The sequence below is a fragment of the Exophiala bonariae genome, assembly GCF_035927105.1.
Source record: "Exophiala bonariae strain CCFEE 5792 chromosome Unknown scaffold_2, whole genome shotgun sequence".
Classification (NCBI taxonomy): domain Eukaryota; kingdom Fungi; phylum Ascomycota; class Eurotiomycetes; order Chaetothyriales; family Herpotrichiellaceae; genus Exophiala; species Exophiala bonariae.
The window spans coordinates 738,572-753,915 of NW_027042477.1; the positions used below are offsets into that span (position 1 = coordinate 738,572).

At 50.0% G+C, this 15,344-nt stretch overlaps 7 protein-coding genes across 7 annotated transcripts; 3 read left to right on the forward strand and 4 right to left on the reverse strand.

Annotated features, from left to right (window-relative positions):
- Window positions 1–1,143: 1,143 nt before the first annotated feature.
- Window positions 1,144–1,512, reverse strand: LTR84_004785 (uncharacterized protein; the record flags this gene model as incomplete). Its single annotated transcript, XM_064848359.1, has 1 exon — window positions 1,144–1,512. One exon carries the CDS (start codon window positions 1,510–1,512, stop codon window positions 1,144–1,146), a length of 369 nt encoding a protein of 122 aa, XP_064710983.1.
- Window positions 1,513–3,070: 1,558 nt separating this feature from the next.
- Window positions 3,071–3,427, reverse strand: LTR84_004786 (uncharacterized protein; the record flags this gene model as incomplete). The annotated part of the gene is made up of 1 exon (XM_064848360.1): window positions 3,071–3,427. The coding sequence occupies one exon, from the start codon at window positions 3,425–3,427 to the stop codon at window positions 3,071–3,073; it is 357 nt and encodes a 118-aa protein (XP_064710984.1).
- An 833-nt stretch (window positions 3,428–4,260) lies between these two features.
- LTR84_004787 (uncharacterized protein) lies at window positions 4,261–5,217 on the forward strand (the record flags this gene model as incomplete). Its single annotated transcript, XM_064848361.1, has 1 exon — window positions 4,261–5,217. The coding sequence occupies one exon, from the start codon at window positions 4,261–4,263 to the stop codon at window positions 5,215–5,217; it is 957 nt and encodes a 318-aa protein (XP_064710985.1).
- Window positions 5,218–5,465: 248 nt separating this feature from the next.
- LTR84_004788 (uncharacterized protein) lies at window positions 5,466–6,437 on the reverse strand (the record flags this gene model as incomplete). The annotated part of the gene is made up of 1 exon (XM_064848362.1): window positions 5,466–6,437. One exon carries the CDS (start codon window positions 6,435–6,437, stop codon window positions 5,466–5,468), a length of 972 nt encoding a protein of 323 aa, XP_064710986.1.
- A 748-nt stretch (window positions 6,438–7,185) lies between these two features.
- LTR84_004789 (uncharacterized protein) lies at window positions 7,186–9,215 on the forward strand (the record flags this gene model as incomplete). Its single annotated transcript, XM_064848363.1, has 3 exons — window positions 7,186–7,194; window positions 7,224–7,788; window positions 7,846–9,215. 3 exons carry the CDS (start codon window positions 7,186–7,188, stop codon window positions 9,213–9,215), a joined length of 1,944 nt encoding a protein of 647 aa, XP_064710987.1.
- A 578-nt stretch (window positions 9,216–9,793) lies between these two features.
- LTR84_004790 (uncharacterized protein) lies at window positions 9,794–12,970 on the forward strand (the record flags this gene model as incomplete). The annotated part of the gene is made up of 1 exon (XM_064848364.1): window positions 9,794–12,970. The coding sequence occupies one exon, from the start codon at window positions 9,794–9,796 to the stop codon at window positions 12,968–12,970; it is 3,177 nt and encodes a 1,058-aa protein (XP_064710988.1).
- Window positions 12,971–13,281: 311 nt separating this feature from the next.
- On the reverse strand, window positions 13,282–15,261 carry LTR84_004791 (uncharacterized protein; the record flags this gene model as incomplete). Its single annotated transcript, XM_064848365.1, has 1 exon — window positions 13,282–15,261. One exon carries the CDS (start codon window positions 15,259–15,261, stop codon window positions 13,282–13,284), a length of 1,980 nt encoding a protein of 659 aa, XP_064710989.1.
- Between the last annotated feature and the right edge of the window lie 83 nt (window positions 15,262–15,344).

Sequence of the window (15,344 nt, forward strand, 5' to 3'; positions counted from 1 at the left end):
GATAGGTTTCTCCAGGGATCTACAAGAATAGCAGGCTTGGGGGAGCTAAGGTGTGCTCCGACAAGCGAAGTGATGCTTCGAGACGCGTGATCATCGGAGGAAAGTGGTCGCGAAAGAGTTGCTGGCGCACTCGCAACGACGGCAAGAAGCGAGATGAATGTTTCGAGACTCGGAGGATTGGTTGGTGAAGGGTAAGTGAGGATGAGGTTAATGGGAAAGGTGAAGTGATGGTGAGCAGCAGCAGCTAGAGAGATCGGCAAAAGAATATAAGTGACAACAATCCATAAGACCGCGGGTGAGGCCGAGTTTTTGGGACTTGGACCTTAAGTCTTAAGGTGAGAGAGCGAGCTGGGAAGTCTTGACTTGGGTTAAGGTGGTTTAGCTAGGGAACTAGGAACGAAAGTAGGGGCGGTCTCAGTACTAGAGGTGGCACTACGGAGTAACAGCAGTGCGAGTATCCGTAGTACGAGGAAGTGGGAGAAAATACGGACACAAGTACGGCAAGGGAGCACCAAAACAAGAGGATTTTTTACTAGCATAAAAAGGACAAGACTAATTAGTACTAGACTCGACTCTTGGACCCCGGCAGATGGATGGGGGCCACACGGATAGATGGGTTGCCCTCTCTCACTCACCGCTAGTGCGGGACTAGCAGTCTCTAGTGTGTGCGTAACGTTCAGTAACAACCAGTCCAAGCAGAAGGAGCGAAGAATGAGGAACAAAAGGCAGGTGCAAAGATGCGCCTGCTCCGTCAGAGTGACTGGTGGCTGGCTAGCTGATCACTAGCTGGACTGCTTTGACCTTCGGAAGACTTCCCAAAAGAAGGTTGACCCGTCACGTTAGCCGGCTTAACCATTGCCAAGAGAGCTTATGCAAGGGACAACGATCTGGAACTAGGAGAAGTCGAAACAGTCAGAACGGGTAGGGCACTCCGTGCAAATCCTCCCCAAAGGCCATGCTTGCCAAAGTCTCATTATTTCCCCAAGGTCTTCATGATTACACACGAGACTTAAAAAAACAGCTCATCATGTCTTGCCTTTTGCTCGGTAGTACCAGCCCAGCACCGCCGCTCATTCCCATTTGTGGTTGACCCGTCTTGTCCCCATATCGCCATTAAATCATGTAGCCGTCATCCTCGACACTTTAAGCCCGCTTCTCATCGTCTACCTCCGTATCGACCTCGACTTCTAGATTCACTTCGGGTGCGGCTCCTGCTGCGGCTGTAACTGCTCCTAGAACTGTAGCTTGGGCTTCTTTGTCTTCGTCGCGGTGGACTTCTTGGAGGGCTTCTGGCTCCTGGGAACCGTCGTCGGGGAGGTCCTCTGGATGGCGACCGTGAATATGAGCTGGATCTCCGTCTTCTCCTCTGTGGTGATGGTGAACGGGAGTAGTTGGATCTTGGCGCATATGTATTGTCTTGTGTTCCTCGTCGGCTTCCACCAAAACCACCTCTTCTCGCTGGTGGGCTTCGGTATCTGTTTGATGCTGCCGGGCCCCTTGGTGGCGGCCCATATCTGCTTGGCGGTGGCCCTTGCCGACTCGATCGAGCTGGTGGTGGCGACCGTGAGAATGCCCGACGTGGTAGAACAATGCTGACTGCTATCACCACTCCGTCCAGTTGCGCTTCGTGCATATGAGCAATGGCTGACTCCGATCCTGATGGGTGGTCGTACAGAACATATGCTGTCCCTCTGTTGGTCATAACTAGTCCATGTTAGATAAGTCCAAGCGGTCTGCTTATGACACTCACATTGTTTATTCAACGGTAGATCGATAGACTCTATATGCCCATATGAACCGAATATCTCCCTCAAGTGGGCCTCCGTCACGTTTTTGGTCAACTTTTCAATGACAATCTTGGAACTTTGTACCCGCGGGGCATCTCTACTGAGGCTCCCACTGTGTCTGCGAGTATAGCTTCGATCTCTATACGACCGCCGATCACCAGCGCTTGGACTCCGGCTCCGGCTCAGGCTGCGTTCGTGATTTCTGCCACGGCCGTGACCGTTCTGGATGTCGCGATGAAGAGGAGATCTACTTGGGGATCGAGATGGTGACCTGGTCTGAGATCGAGACCTTGATCTTGGTGATGGGGATCGACGACTGGGAGAAGGGGCTCGTTGAACAGATGTAGGTGTATGTGACCTGGTTCTCGATCGGCCACGAGATGGTGATCTGGAGACCATGTTGAGATGGATTGGAGATCAGAGCCCTGCCTCCTGCTCTGAACAGTTCGATAGACTACCGACTTGGGAGTGAAGATATTGTGATTGGGTTGGTCGATTGGAATGTGATTGGGCCTGTTGAACCTGGAGGGTGCCTGGTAGTCTTCCTCCGACGCAAACCCCAGAAAATTGTTGCGACGCGTCAATCCCGCGGTACACTAAGGTGGAGCGTAGGGTCTCCGGATGACTGCGCTAAATCCTTAAAGATTCACCGTAAGGTGAAAAACGGGTTGCGATTCTGAGGCGTCCGCACTCTCAGCTTCAAATGTCTTGAAGATCTTGGACTACCAACGGACTTTGCTCGATTATCTAATTGATCATGGTATTAGCACTTATCCTGTCTTGCAGTCCATTGGTAGCTGTCTCGCTTCTCTACTCCTGTCGACGGCTTGCTCCTTTACTGAAACCGAGCACCAACGTCTCCTTATCGTTCTCACCCACACAGCTAAACCACGTGGAAATAGGTCTTGTGTTATTCCTCTTCCTTTACAGATCCGTGTCTCATTCTCTGTACAATCTCTGGCGGCGAGTCGTTGGGCACAAAAACCAACCTGAGCCTGCCGAATCGGATACGGACCACGAAGTTCATTTGACTATGCCACTGAAACCCACCAAGAATGATTTCCTTGCTTACATCAAAGCAGTCCAGCCAGAGTTATCAAATAGCTTTCAATGGAATAGTGTACAACTTGCTCTGCTATTATGCAAAGTCTGTCAATAGTAATCATAATCCACCTTCCTCCACCGTCTGTGTGTAGCCTTGCATCCATCGTCCTGGGTCGAGGTCATTTCTTTCTTGCATCAATCTGAGAAAAGGTTTTTATGCGTTGCTGATGGAAAGCTTTCTAAGCCTTCTCCATCTCTTCCATGTTGCGACGAGTTTCAAGCAGCTGCTTATCGACCTCCTCGAATCCTTTGAGTATCTTTCGGACATCCGTTTGTAGTATTTTGAGGGAAGATGTGTGCTGTTCTTGATTGGTCTCGAGTTGTTTCTGATTGGTCTCGAGTTGTTTCTGATTAGTATTGAGATCTTTCTGACTAGTTCTGAGTGTATCGAGACCGTCGGAATGCTTAGAAACTTCTTTCTCGAGAAACCTATTCTGAAAGAAAGAAGCAGCGCCAAGAAGTGCAGTCACTAGGATGCCTGCTGTTTGAATCGTGGTCACCTGGTATCTCCACTTTTGACGCACTATATTCGCCATGATGAGAAAGAGGCGAGCAGCGACTGAGTGGTTAATTAGATGGATTGATGGATGGATGATGACAAGAAAAAGAAAGAGAGGGAGATGGAAGAAACTGAGAGGTTGCCTAGTTAGTAAAGTGGGGAAGGCGCTTTCCTATTTGGAAGACAACTTATGTGCAGGACCACGTTTTGTTTTCTCCTTATTTGGAACCTTCATGGTTAGAGGTTTCATTCAAAAGACCCGTCATCTTGCCTGCGAGGCTCGATGCCACCGGTGAACGGACTTTTACTCCACACGATCACAACCAGAACACCAAGTTTGAGGTGGTGTCCAAGGATAAAGTTCGGATAATGGGAAGAGGTGGCGTATTCATGGGTGCTCATGGTGCTGACTCAGCCATCTCATGATACCAGAACACCCACTAGAGACGACTCTTTTCACATGTGACTAACCTCCACACTACAGCGATTGTTGCGCAATCAACCGGCAAATTACACCTATGCCATGAAGCTCGTTCCTGTTCATATTCGGTAAGTGATGAACAAGCTCAATTTGATCGTCCCGCTCCGCGAATCGGTGCACTATGACCCACCCCAAAATTTTCGTGCTTAGCGAAGCTGCACCCACTATCATCCTTCTGGTTAAAAGGTGGTTGGAAGGGCGGGGGAATGCGCTCAATGCCTACATATTTACTTATGTGTATGTCCAGGAACTCCTCGACATTACACATCTGGTAGTGCTACGCCTTTCTATCCGCTAGGACCCTGTCGCCGACCCCGCAAGCCCATCGTGGTTCATTCCTCTAACAGAGTCCCATCAGACTCTTGTCGCATTGATGTGATAGCGACAACATGACATTCATCGTCGCATACCGCCGACCGAAGGCAAAACTAGAGCGCATGCGAAGCGACAGCTCGCCCCAGACACCAGAATCGCTTTCCGAGGCCAAGAAATTAATTCTCTTAACTTATGACGATTTACCAGACTGGTACAGGGACAATCGATTTACACGATCAGGCTATCGACCCGCTTCGAGTTCATGGTTGACGTGCGCCGGGTCTTTGGGTCATCTTCACAATGAGACCGTCAATATCTACACGCATCTGGTCCCTGCTATCTGCCTGCTATTTGGACAGGTTATTGTATACAATGCAATCTCCTATACTTATCCTGAATCTTCCATACTTGATCGTGTGGTCTTCGGGTGTAACTTAGGGGCAGCCACCATCACGATGATCTTGAGCACGGTTTACCACACGCTCATGAACCATTCATCGCTCTCCAATCTGATGCTGAGAGTTGATTACGTCGGTATTTTGACTCTTATCTTGGGGAGTTTCTTTTCGGGAATCTACGTTGGTTTTTATTGCGAACCATCACTCCGACTCGTCTACTGGACGATGATTATCGCTCTCTCGATCATCACTTCAACACTGGTACTACACCCACGAGCTCAGGGTTTGAAATACCGCACTATCCGGACATGGGCGTTCATTGCAACGGCATTGAGTGGGTTTGCACCCATCACGCACGGTATCTTTCTTTATGGATGGAAGCAAATGTGGGTTCGCTCCGGCATGCCTTACTACTTCCTCGAAGGTATCACCTACGGTTTGGGTGCCTTTTTCTTCGTTACCCGTATCCCCGAGTCCATATGGCCTGGGAAGTTCGATATATGGTTTGCATCGCACCAGATTTTCCATGTCTTCGTTGTTCTCGCCAGCCTGGTTCATCTCTATGGCGTCTGGGTAGCCTTTGGTTGGAATTATGAGCATCAAAGGACCTGTTCAGTGAAGATACAGGACTGAGTCGGGCTTGATAGTTCTGGCGGAACCCTTTGTTTCGCCATCGCTCTTGGATTTACAGAACAAGTCGTTGCAATAAATAGCGAAGAGAGGAAGGTAGAGAGGTCGGACTTTAGAAATCTATCAGATTTAATCTATGAGATACCAACGGCAACGTCGCTCAATGCACACCATACTTTCAGTCCAGAATTATTAACACACGCTCACAGCTGATGGTGACATCTACCGGTATATCGCTGAGCTCGACCTCCCTACACAGTAAAGTTCTTCAGATTCGACTCAGCAGACTCCTGTGCGATTTGTGAGGCTTTCTCTTGTCCAATCTCATCGAAGATGTCCGTACCCCAACGTGCTGGGAAATTGAATCTCTTGTGTCGCTCCAGGGAGTTCAGCTTCTCGTAGGCATCATCTGGGAGGATCGAATCCTGGAAGTTACCTTGAATTCTCTTTGCTGTAACACTTTTAGGCAATGCCACCGTGCCCTGTTGAACAGCCCAACTGATGAGTGCCTGACCTGGGTCAATCCCGAGAGATTTGGCGACGGCGTGCACCTCGGCATCATCAACAGTCTTGGGTTCGCCTGTGATGTTATTGCCGAGCGGGCTGTATGCCTGAACCAGAATACCTTTGTCGTTGCAGAACTTCAGAAGGTCGTGCTGCTGGATGTACGGGTGTCGCTCAATCTGATTGACAGCTGGAACGACGTCGCTACCTGCGAGAAGCTCCTCTAAACGGCGAATGTTGAAATTGGACACTCCAATAGCACGAGTCTTTCCTGTCTTCAACAATTTCTCCATCGCCTTCCACGTGTCTAGAATCGACACATCCGACAATCTGAAAACCCCTTCCTCGGTCAATGGAAACCACCGATCGCCAGATGCAAAAGCCACAGGCCAGTGCATGAGGTAAAGGTCGACATAGTCGACACCGAGATCTTTTAGTGACGTATCTAGAGCGGGCTCGACATCCTTCGGATCGTGTTTGGTATTCCATAACTTGGAAGTAATGAAGATGTCCTTGCGATCGACACCACTTTTCATGATTCCTGCTCCGACTTCAGTTTCGTTTCTGTAGATCGCGGCGCAGTCGATATGCCTGTAGCCGGCCTTGAGCGCAATTTCAACTGCATCCTCGACCTCGTGGGGCTTTGCCTGCCACGTTCCGAATCCTACTGCGGGGATTTTAGCCCCCGTGTTGAGAGTGAAGGTTCGATTGAGTGCCATGGTTTCTAGTTAGATGATGATGTCGAATTAAAGGCAAAATGAGACTGTGAGAAATGTTTCACGATCACTTTGATGGGAGGGGATATATAATATACCCACGTTCTAAATTTTGGTTTTTCACCATGAGCATCTTGTAAATCACTGGCATCATAACATCCACCCTGCATCTGGTGCCATCGGCAGTCACTCCGGACGCTGGGGGGCATCTGCATGACGTAGCTGCTGGGAAGTTGGGGGTACATAAGTCGATGATGCCTCCCGTCGGAACTCTGCCGTGAGCCGCCAACGTCCAACGCCCAGCGTCCCCTTTCCCCCAGAGACACTTTCCGGCCTCTGGCCTCGGTGACTTGCCGAACAGCTGCTCCTTTCAAATCTCTCTCCTCTAATATCATATTCGATCTAAAGCGTGTCCAGCTTCGGATGACTCATTTGTACCCCCAAGGAATTCAGTATGGACAATAGCACGACTGCTACCATTCAAGCAGATCAGAACTCGCCAACTGAACCACGAAAGAAGCGTAAGCTCAAGCATCCTCGGACTGCCAGAGCGTGCGTGTTCTGTCGAAAGTATGTCTTGAAACTCTTTTGTGATGCTTCGACTCCCGGCTTCTCCTCGTCGCTTTAATATTAGATATAGCATTCTGAGCTTCACTACTGATACGGTGGGTTGGTAGACGCAAAGTCCGATGTACTGGCACGCAACCTTGCAACTATTGCCACGAAGAAGGCGTTCAATGCGAATACAATGATGCAGCAAGTAAGCCTCGGCCTGACTATGAGTCACAGTTACACGGGGGCTCTCCTGCAGAGCATCAACGCAGTTCAGGAGCCGATGCGGTTGTGGTGGCGGCCGCTCCTCAAGCCATAGCTCAGCCAATGAGTCCCTCGAAGACTCGTCCCTCGAAGATAGGTGTTTTGAGACGTCCATCAATGAATCCACCAGAAGCTTTTGCCGAAGGTCATCATATTGGACCTTCTTCCGGTGTATCCTTTCTCTATCACTCCTGGAACAAAGGTGAGAAATCCGAAAGAGATGCAGCAGCACTGCCCAGTGCTCCTCTGATTTCTCATGGCGACATGCCCTTACCCAAGTTTCCTGATCAGGGGCTCCCATCCCGTGAGGAGGCTGATTCGTTGCTGGAACTTTACTTTCGCTTTGGCACCCCGACTTATCGTTTTCTTCATTTGTCAACCGTGCAGGGCTGGGCATTTCATCTTCTGAATGGTGACCCTCAGTTAATGTCCGAGACTGCATGCGTCTTACTAGCGTTTGCACAGTCCCTGCTGTACACCAAGGCCGGTGACCGCTATGCAAGTGCAGATGATCGTGATTTCCAGCGTAGTGCGTTCTGTAAGTTGGCCTGATCAAGACATGTGGATCCTTTAACTCATTTGCTGAATTTGAAAGATTCCGAACGAGCCAAATCTCTTCTCACCCAGGAGTCTGGCCCTGCTTCTTTATCCAGCGTCCAGGCGAGGTTGGCTCTGTGCTTACACCTTCTCAGTACTTTTCGCATCAACGAGTGTCGGTTCACCTTGAACATGGCCTGTGCCATTCTGACCTCGATCGGACTTCACAGGAGAACTAGGAACGAGGCAAGCATGGACCTTATCACCATAGAGTTAAGAAAACGAACGTTCTGGTGCGCTTATGTTTTAGATGGCTACTTGAGCGTCATGCTTGGATGTCCTCGAATGCTTCGGGATCAGGATATTGATCAAGACTTCCCACGAAACATCGATGATCAAGATCTTCTGTCAGCCGAGTCTCCGGAAGAGCTTCCTCTGCATGGCAACCTGGAAGCCTTCATTGCCCACGCTGAACTAGCGAAGCTTATGGGTCGCAACAGTGACTTATTGTACCCATTGCAGCCTCTGACCGAGGATCAAGTGCTAGAAAGGACCTCAAATATGCTTGACTCCCTGCTTACCTGGAGAGAGAAACTACCGGAATTTCTGAAACCACGTGAGAAAACTCTTAGTGGTCAACGCACCTTTGAAAGGCAAAATACCGTTCTGAAATTTGCATTTTCTCACATGCAGATATTGGTCACAAGGCGAAGTCTCCTAGCAGACTTCAGTAACCTTGGGGGGAGCGTACCTGCAATCAGAGACGAACGGGCGCTGAGACATATTCAACAATGTGCCGATGCGATCGACCGAATACTTTCAACGGCTTGCGATATGATTGATAGGACTGTCTGGTACCAAGGGTTTTGGTTCACACCATATGTTGCACTGGTCGCGTTGTCGACTTTGTATGTTTTCCTTATTCAGAAAAGTCGATCTTCCCTCCCAGCGACCAGTTTTCCGCAGGTGGAGAATCTGCTCGAGAAGGCAAGACGGTGTCAGGATTTCCTTACGGCACTCTCTCCGAAGGGAAGTCAAGCGCGTCGACATTATGAACTTCTTGATCGCTTACGATGCCGTGCGGAGAAGGATGCTCTAAAAGCGAGGCTGGTTGCGCCACGAGTCATACCCACAACGACCGGGGTGGCCAGTACACCTTCTGCACCTCAGGTATCCTCCTCTGAAGTTCAACATGTCCCTCCAGATCACAATGCTCGTCTGAATGATCACGCTGGGATAAAAATTCCACAAATATCGTCCGTTGGGAATATCGAAGATGCCCATAATGTAGACTCTGTGGGGGTGACTACTCAGTTTACACCATCTGAGGACGACTTTGTGTTCCAAAACCTCCTTAAGTGGGACTGGGAACATCTTGATACTGTAGGGTTTCCTGGAGACTGGGAGCCTTTCAATCTACCATCTTGAAACCCAGCTGCTATGCACTCTCGCCTCAAGTGCAACACTCTGCAGGCTCTGAAAAATCAAATTATTGACCTTTAAGTTCCATACGTCGATCTTCGAAGCCGTGTCGTGAAGAGTTAAAGTGCCCGACGAGTGTCCCTCGCGGCCTGATGAAAGGTGCTTTTCGCAGAGCAATAACCGACCCGTCGGCCCACGGAAGCCCCAACAAGTCACTGGTCTGCCGGACTGATCTACATCATACACCTCAGGTTGCCGAACTGTATGGTGGCAGATACTCCGGATCTCGCCATTGAGTCCAACCCGGAATACTTGAGTCTACATTGTACATGGGGGTCAAACATATATCTATACACTTCCTGGTTGCCGTGGCCATCGAGCAGACATTCACAACAGCAAGCATTTCTTGACACAGTCACAATTCCAAATGTCCAAGACTTCTTGAAGCTTCTGTTCTACATTCATGGTCTTGAGCACTGCAACTCGAAGATTCAAGCGGCTAACTGTTCCTTGAGCGAAACCTGAATTGGTAGCAGGTCACACTAATTTCGAATACTTGGAACATTGCATATCTACAGCCTAAAATGGGGTCCATAGACATTTGTGAGCCGCAATACTCGGCCTACGATCACCCTCTACCAACCAAAGCCACAAGCCTTGCAACAGCAACATCAACTATGGAACCTCCCAGAGCTGGGAAGCCTCGCACCGTCACAGAGCTCATATCTATGCGAGCTCAAAGTCATCCAAACGAGCCCATCTTCGGCTATCCTTCACAGGAGCTCGAATACACCGAATATACTCTCACCGATCTGGAGGCACTTGCGGCTCGGGCAGCGCAGAGATATGCGGAAGTCCTTCCCGTCCGGGCGAATTCGAGTCAAGATGCTCGTGTGGTGGCATTACTTGGTCCCTCAACCATGGACTATTTCATTGCGTTACTGGCCCTCTCGCGACTTGGGTTTACGGTGCTGTTCCTCTCGACGAGGATATCGGAGGCCGCGTACCTGTCTCTACTCGAGGCAACCGACTGTCGTCATATGGTTGTGCATCCATCATTTGACAGGACGATAGCTGGTGTGAAAGCGACACTTCCCGACTTGCAAACCACTCGTTTCCTTCCTCAGAGTGAATACGACCCACTCCAGGGGAATCACATTTTACCACAGACGACCGAGCAGACTCTTGATCTTGACCAGGAAACCAGCAAGGTGGCATGGATCATTCATTCATCGGGATCAACTGGTCTGCCCAAACCCATCTATCAGACCCATCAGGCCGCACTACGCAATTATGAAAACAACATGAACCTGAAAGGATTCGTGATCCTTCCACTTTTCCACGCCTTTGGGATATCCAACGTCCTCCGAGGCTTCACAGCTATCAAGAAGATATATATCTACAGCGCCAGCCTTCCGCTGACGAGCCAGAACCTGCTGCAGGTTATGCGACGGCACAAATTTGAGATCTTCATTACGGTGCCATACGCGCTGAAGCTTCTCAGCGAGACTCAAGAAGGGATTGACGCCCTTGCGGCCATGAAGATGGTGCAATTCGGTGGTTCGGCTTGCCCAGATGTACTTGGCAATAGGCTTACCGAGGGCGGTGTGAAATTGATCAGTCACTATGGATCGACCGAGACAGGACAGCTGATGACTTCGGAGAGACCTGAAGGGGATAACGCGTGGAATTATGTTCGGGTGCATGAGAAATTGGCAGCGTTCATCAGGTGGGAGGAGAGAGGTGGAAACCTGCACGAGCTGGTGGTGCTCAAGGGTTGGCCTTCAAAGGTCGCAACGAATCGTCCAGATGGCTCTTACGCGCTGAAGGATCTCTTCGAGCCACATCCAACGATATCAGGGGCTTGGAAATACTGCGGCAGATTAGACGACACGATCGTGCTGATGAATGGCGAGAAGGCTATACCCATTGCCATGGAGCAGCTGGTGCGACAACATGAGCTGGTGAAAGACAACGTCATGTTTGGGGCCGGCAAGAGCCAGCTCGGTATGATTGTGGTTGCGTCCGAGCTTGGAGGGTCGAAAACCTCGGACGAAGTCATCGATGCGATTTCCCCCCTGATCGCGGCGGAGAACAAGATATTGCCAGCTTATGCCCAGTTGTCCAGGGACATGATAAGAGTGCTGCCCAGTGGAACTGAGTATCCGCAGACAGATAAAGGTACACTTGTTCGACAGGCATTCTATAGAATGTTCCACAACGAAATTGAAGGAGTGTATCTAGAGGCCGAGTCCAAGTCGAATGGAACACGAGTGCTTGAAGGATCCGAACTCCGGGATTTTCTCCGTGAGCAAATCTTAGAACTCTCCTCCAATTCAGGCGAGACTCAATCGATATCCGATGGCACGGATTTGTTCTCGCTTGGGATCGACTCGTTACAATCCACGAGGCTGCGAGCCAAGATCCTCAAGGAGATCCAACTGAATGGCAACACTCTGCCACAGAATGTGGTTTTTGAGTATCCCACAATTGCCAAGCTCGCGGATGCGATTGTGAGTATCCGGGATAGCAAGGAGATCGATACACTAGACATCACAAAAGAGATGGAGAGGCTGGTGTCAAAGTATAGTACTTTTCCTCAACATGTTCCCATCACAACGAAGTCGGACAAGAATTGCGTTGTGGTCACTGGGGTCACAGGCTCACTAGGCGCACATATTGTGGCTCAATTGGTCCGTCGCTCAGATATAACAGAGGTCTGCTGTCTTGTGCGCGCGGACTCGGACGATACCGCTTCAAAACGTGTCATCGAATCTATGCAAGCAAGAGAAGTCTACGATGAGCTTCTCCCTGAGCATCACAGGAAGATCTCCTGTTATCGCTCCGATTTCTCGAAGCCGAAACTCGGATTGAATGATGCCGTGTACCACGATATTTCTGCGAAAATCAGCAGCCTAATCCATTCGGCCTGGTCAGTGAACTTCAACAAGAATCTCAGCAGCTTCGAAGCAGATTGCATTGCTGGAGCGAAGAATTTGATGTTACTGTGCCTCTCTGCGCAACAGCATCAACCGGCTTCATTCAATTTCTGCTCTTCCGTCAGCACAGTCGTGAATACTCCTGGGGACACAGTGCCCGAAGCATTGCCAGAGAGTTTCAGCTGTGCACAAGGCATGGGCTATGCACAGTCAAAGCTCGTGACTGAAAACTTGGTAGCCCAAGCCGCAAAGCAAACAGGCATGCCGGCACGGGTGTTGCGCATAGGACAGATCGTCGCGGACACGAAGCATGGGATCTGGAATGCCACCGAAGCAATCCCACTGATGCTTCAAGCAGCGACGACGATCGGCGCGCTACCAGCGCTCGATGAATCGCCACGCTGGCTCCCAGTCGATACAGTCGCAGAGTCAGTCATTGCGATCTCCCTGCCAGAACTCCAAGCCGAGACTCAAGATTCTTTTTTCAACATCGTCAATCCCCGCTCATTCCACTGGACAGGTGACCTTCTGCCCGCGTTACGCGCAACGGGCCTCCAATTCGAAGAAGTCGGCCAGAGAGAGTGGGTCGCTCGATTGAGGAAGTCAAACCCAGACCCAGAGGTCAATCCGACGATCAAATTGGTGGAGTTCTTCGCCGGGAAGTACGATAATGACGTGACGAAGAGGAGGAACCTGGGCTATGAGACGCGTGTCACTGAAAAAGCTGCGCCGGTTCTCAGTAGTGTACCAGCATTGCAGTCCGAGCTGGTCCAGAAATTCGTGAAGCGGTTTTTGAGGACCAGCTGGGCGCCAAGGTCGTAGTGATCAGAGGATACCTAAGTAGAGATATAGCACATCTTTAGAGACATCCGGTTTAAATAGATCGTTCACTCTGTATTCGCGAGATGTCGAGACTGAATCCAAAGAAGTAGAGACGTCCTCCTCCAACCAGCCAAAGGGACCCCTACATTGGGGGCCAAACAGGGACCGGCAGGATTTCTCTTGGCAGGCTCTCAGGATTTCGACTAATCTGGTTGTCCATTCATCTACATCTGGAATTTCATGACCCAGCAATGACAAAAAGGTGACAAAATGTGAGGGTATTTCCAGTCGTTTTCCTTGGACCTCAGGCGTCAGTCAGCCAAGGCCATCCGCAACACATCGAAACTGTTTCCACCAGCGTTCCTCACGCCGCCGATATTTGTGTTGGTATTATTATTTGAGGTATTTCGTGCCCTCTTTCGCTTCCGCTTAGCCGTGATCCAGTGTTTCTCTGTCTCGCGTGTGATGTGGGCGGCGGCAGACGCCAGCTTCTGGTTTGTCTTTGGCACTGCAGAAGTATTGACGGCGCCCAGTCTATGGTCATCATTGCCGTCTGCGCTCTCATCCCCAAGGTTTGCCAGTCTGGCAATGGCAGCGCTCCGGACCTCAATATCTAATTCTTGGATTCTTGAACGTAGATCAGCGACGTCGAGAAAGAGATGCTCAATATCCGGCATCTTGCTTAACATGACCGTCAATTCTCGCAAGAGTGTTTCCGTAGATACTCCGTTATTCTGGCTTTTACTTTCTTCATGGTTTGGCTGGGTGTGTTCTGGCTCTCGACCGCGTAGTACATAGTCCGCGATCTGCTTTAACATGCGCAACGAGTACAGCACGGCGTGCATATTTGCCAGGAAGTGGACTTCATCCCATGTTGCTCTGGCTTTGTTGTTTGCCTGATGCCTCATGAGGCCCAGTGTACTCTGGATGAGAGAGAGTGTGGGAGGTTGTTTCCCAGCATCGGATTTCTGCTGCCGAACCTTATGGGTGGCTAGGATGTACCAGTTGAGGAGAAGTGTGCTGCCGTGATCGTTGGTAGGTACCTCGGTGGCGTTATTTGGGAAGAGCCGCCTAAGGTCTTTGATTGTTTGCTTGATATGTTCTCCAATGTGTATCTCACTGAGTTGTGGAACTGTGGTGGAAGCGATTCTTGGGCCCTTCCGCGCAAATTCTGTAATGCCGATTGGATGTGATCCTGGAATCGACCACCCCAATATGGAAAAGGCTAAGGTCCTGTAATGAGTGCCATAGGACCACGAGGAATCACGAGATGGGTCTTCCAGAATCGGCGTCAGGTAAACGGTGGGTGAGTGGGACCATGAGATGATCAGTTCAGCTGTACGTGGATCGACATCAGTGAGACTGGGCATGGCATCAGACCCTGCCTGCGGAGAAATATACTGCTCGGCGAAGTTATCGTATTCTCTCTTGAAGGTTTCCAGCCTAGAGCTATCTTTGGCTCGTTGGCTGGTAATGGCTGTCGAAAGGCTTGGGTCGAGATACCTTTCGAAGCCGAACCGAAGAAGTGATGGGACACCTAATCGTTGAGCAACATGCTGTGGGTGTAGGGACATTATCGTCAGCGAGGTCACGGTCTTAGTTTGAGCGGATGACTTTTTCTCAACCGAGCTAAGCAATGCCAAACAGCCATTTTCTCCAAGATCGTGTACGGCAAGGTCAGAATCATTCGTAAGCACCGCACCTGAAATTCCACTCATTGCTTGGGCGCAGAATGAATCAGCCTCCCCAGGGACAACGCTGACAAGGTTCCTCCATTTGCTGCTACATAATGACTCAATTGCACTGGCAACCATGAAAGGCGGAGGCGGAGGGACTGACTTCCTGCTCGATATGGATGGAGTCATCCAGATGGCCTCTTCGAAGTCGACGTCGCCAACGGATATTACCATTGGATCGAGAGGGTGCATTGTGCGGTAAAGCTCGAGCTGACTGCGAACCTTTTCCGTTCGATCAAGTCTAACTGGTCTCTTCGAAATCGGCAAGCCTCCATCAAAGAAAATCCGCTGTATTTGAGCGCCACAATCTTCCAGGTCTGCCAGAAAATACTGGAGTCCATGGTTGATTTCCGAATACCGCGGCAATCCACCATTCAGTACAGGGCTCCTCGATGCTCTATAAGTGAGCAATCTGTTATAAACCAGGTATACTAGTGACGGCCCATCGATTACCAAGTGTTCAAGGTTAAGCGCACTCGTCGATGGATATAATTTGCCCACAGGAACGCGATCCGCATAGGGATGAAGATCTTGAGAAAGTCGCGGGATACCCATGACAAATATTTGATGGGGAATCAACACAATCCATCTCTCGATCAGAGTCACAATAAGTCATCGAAATTTGTGATTTCTTGCTA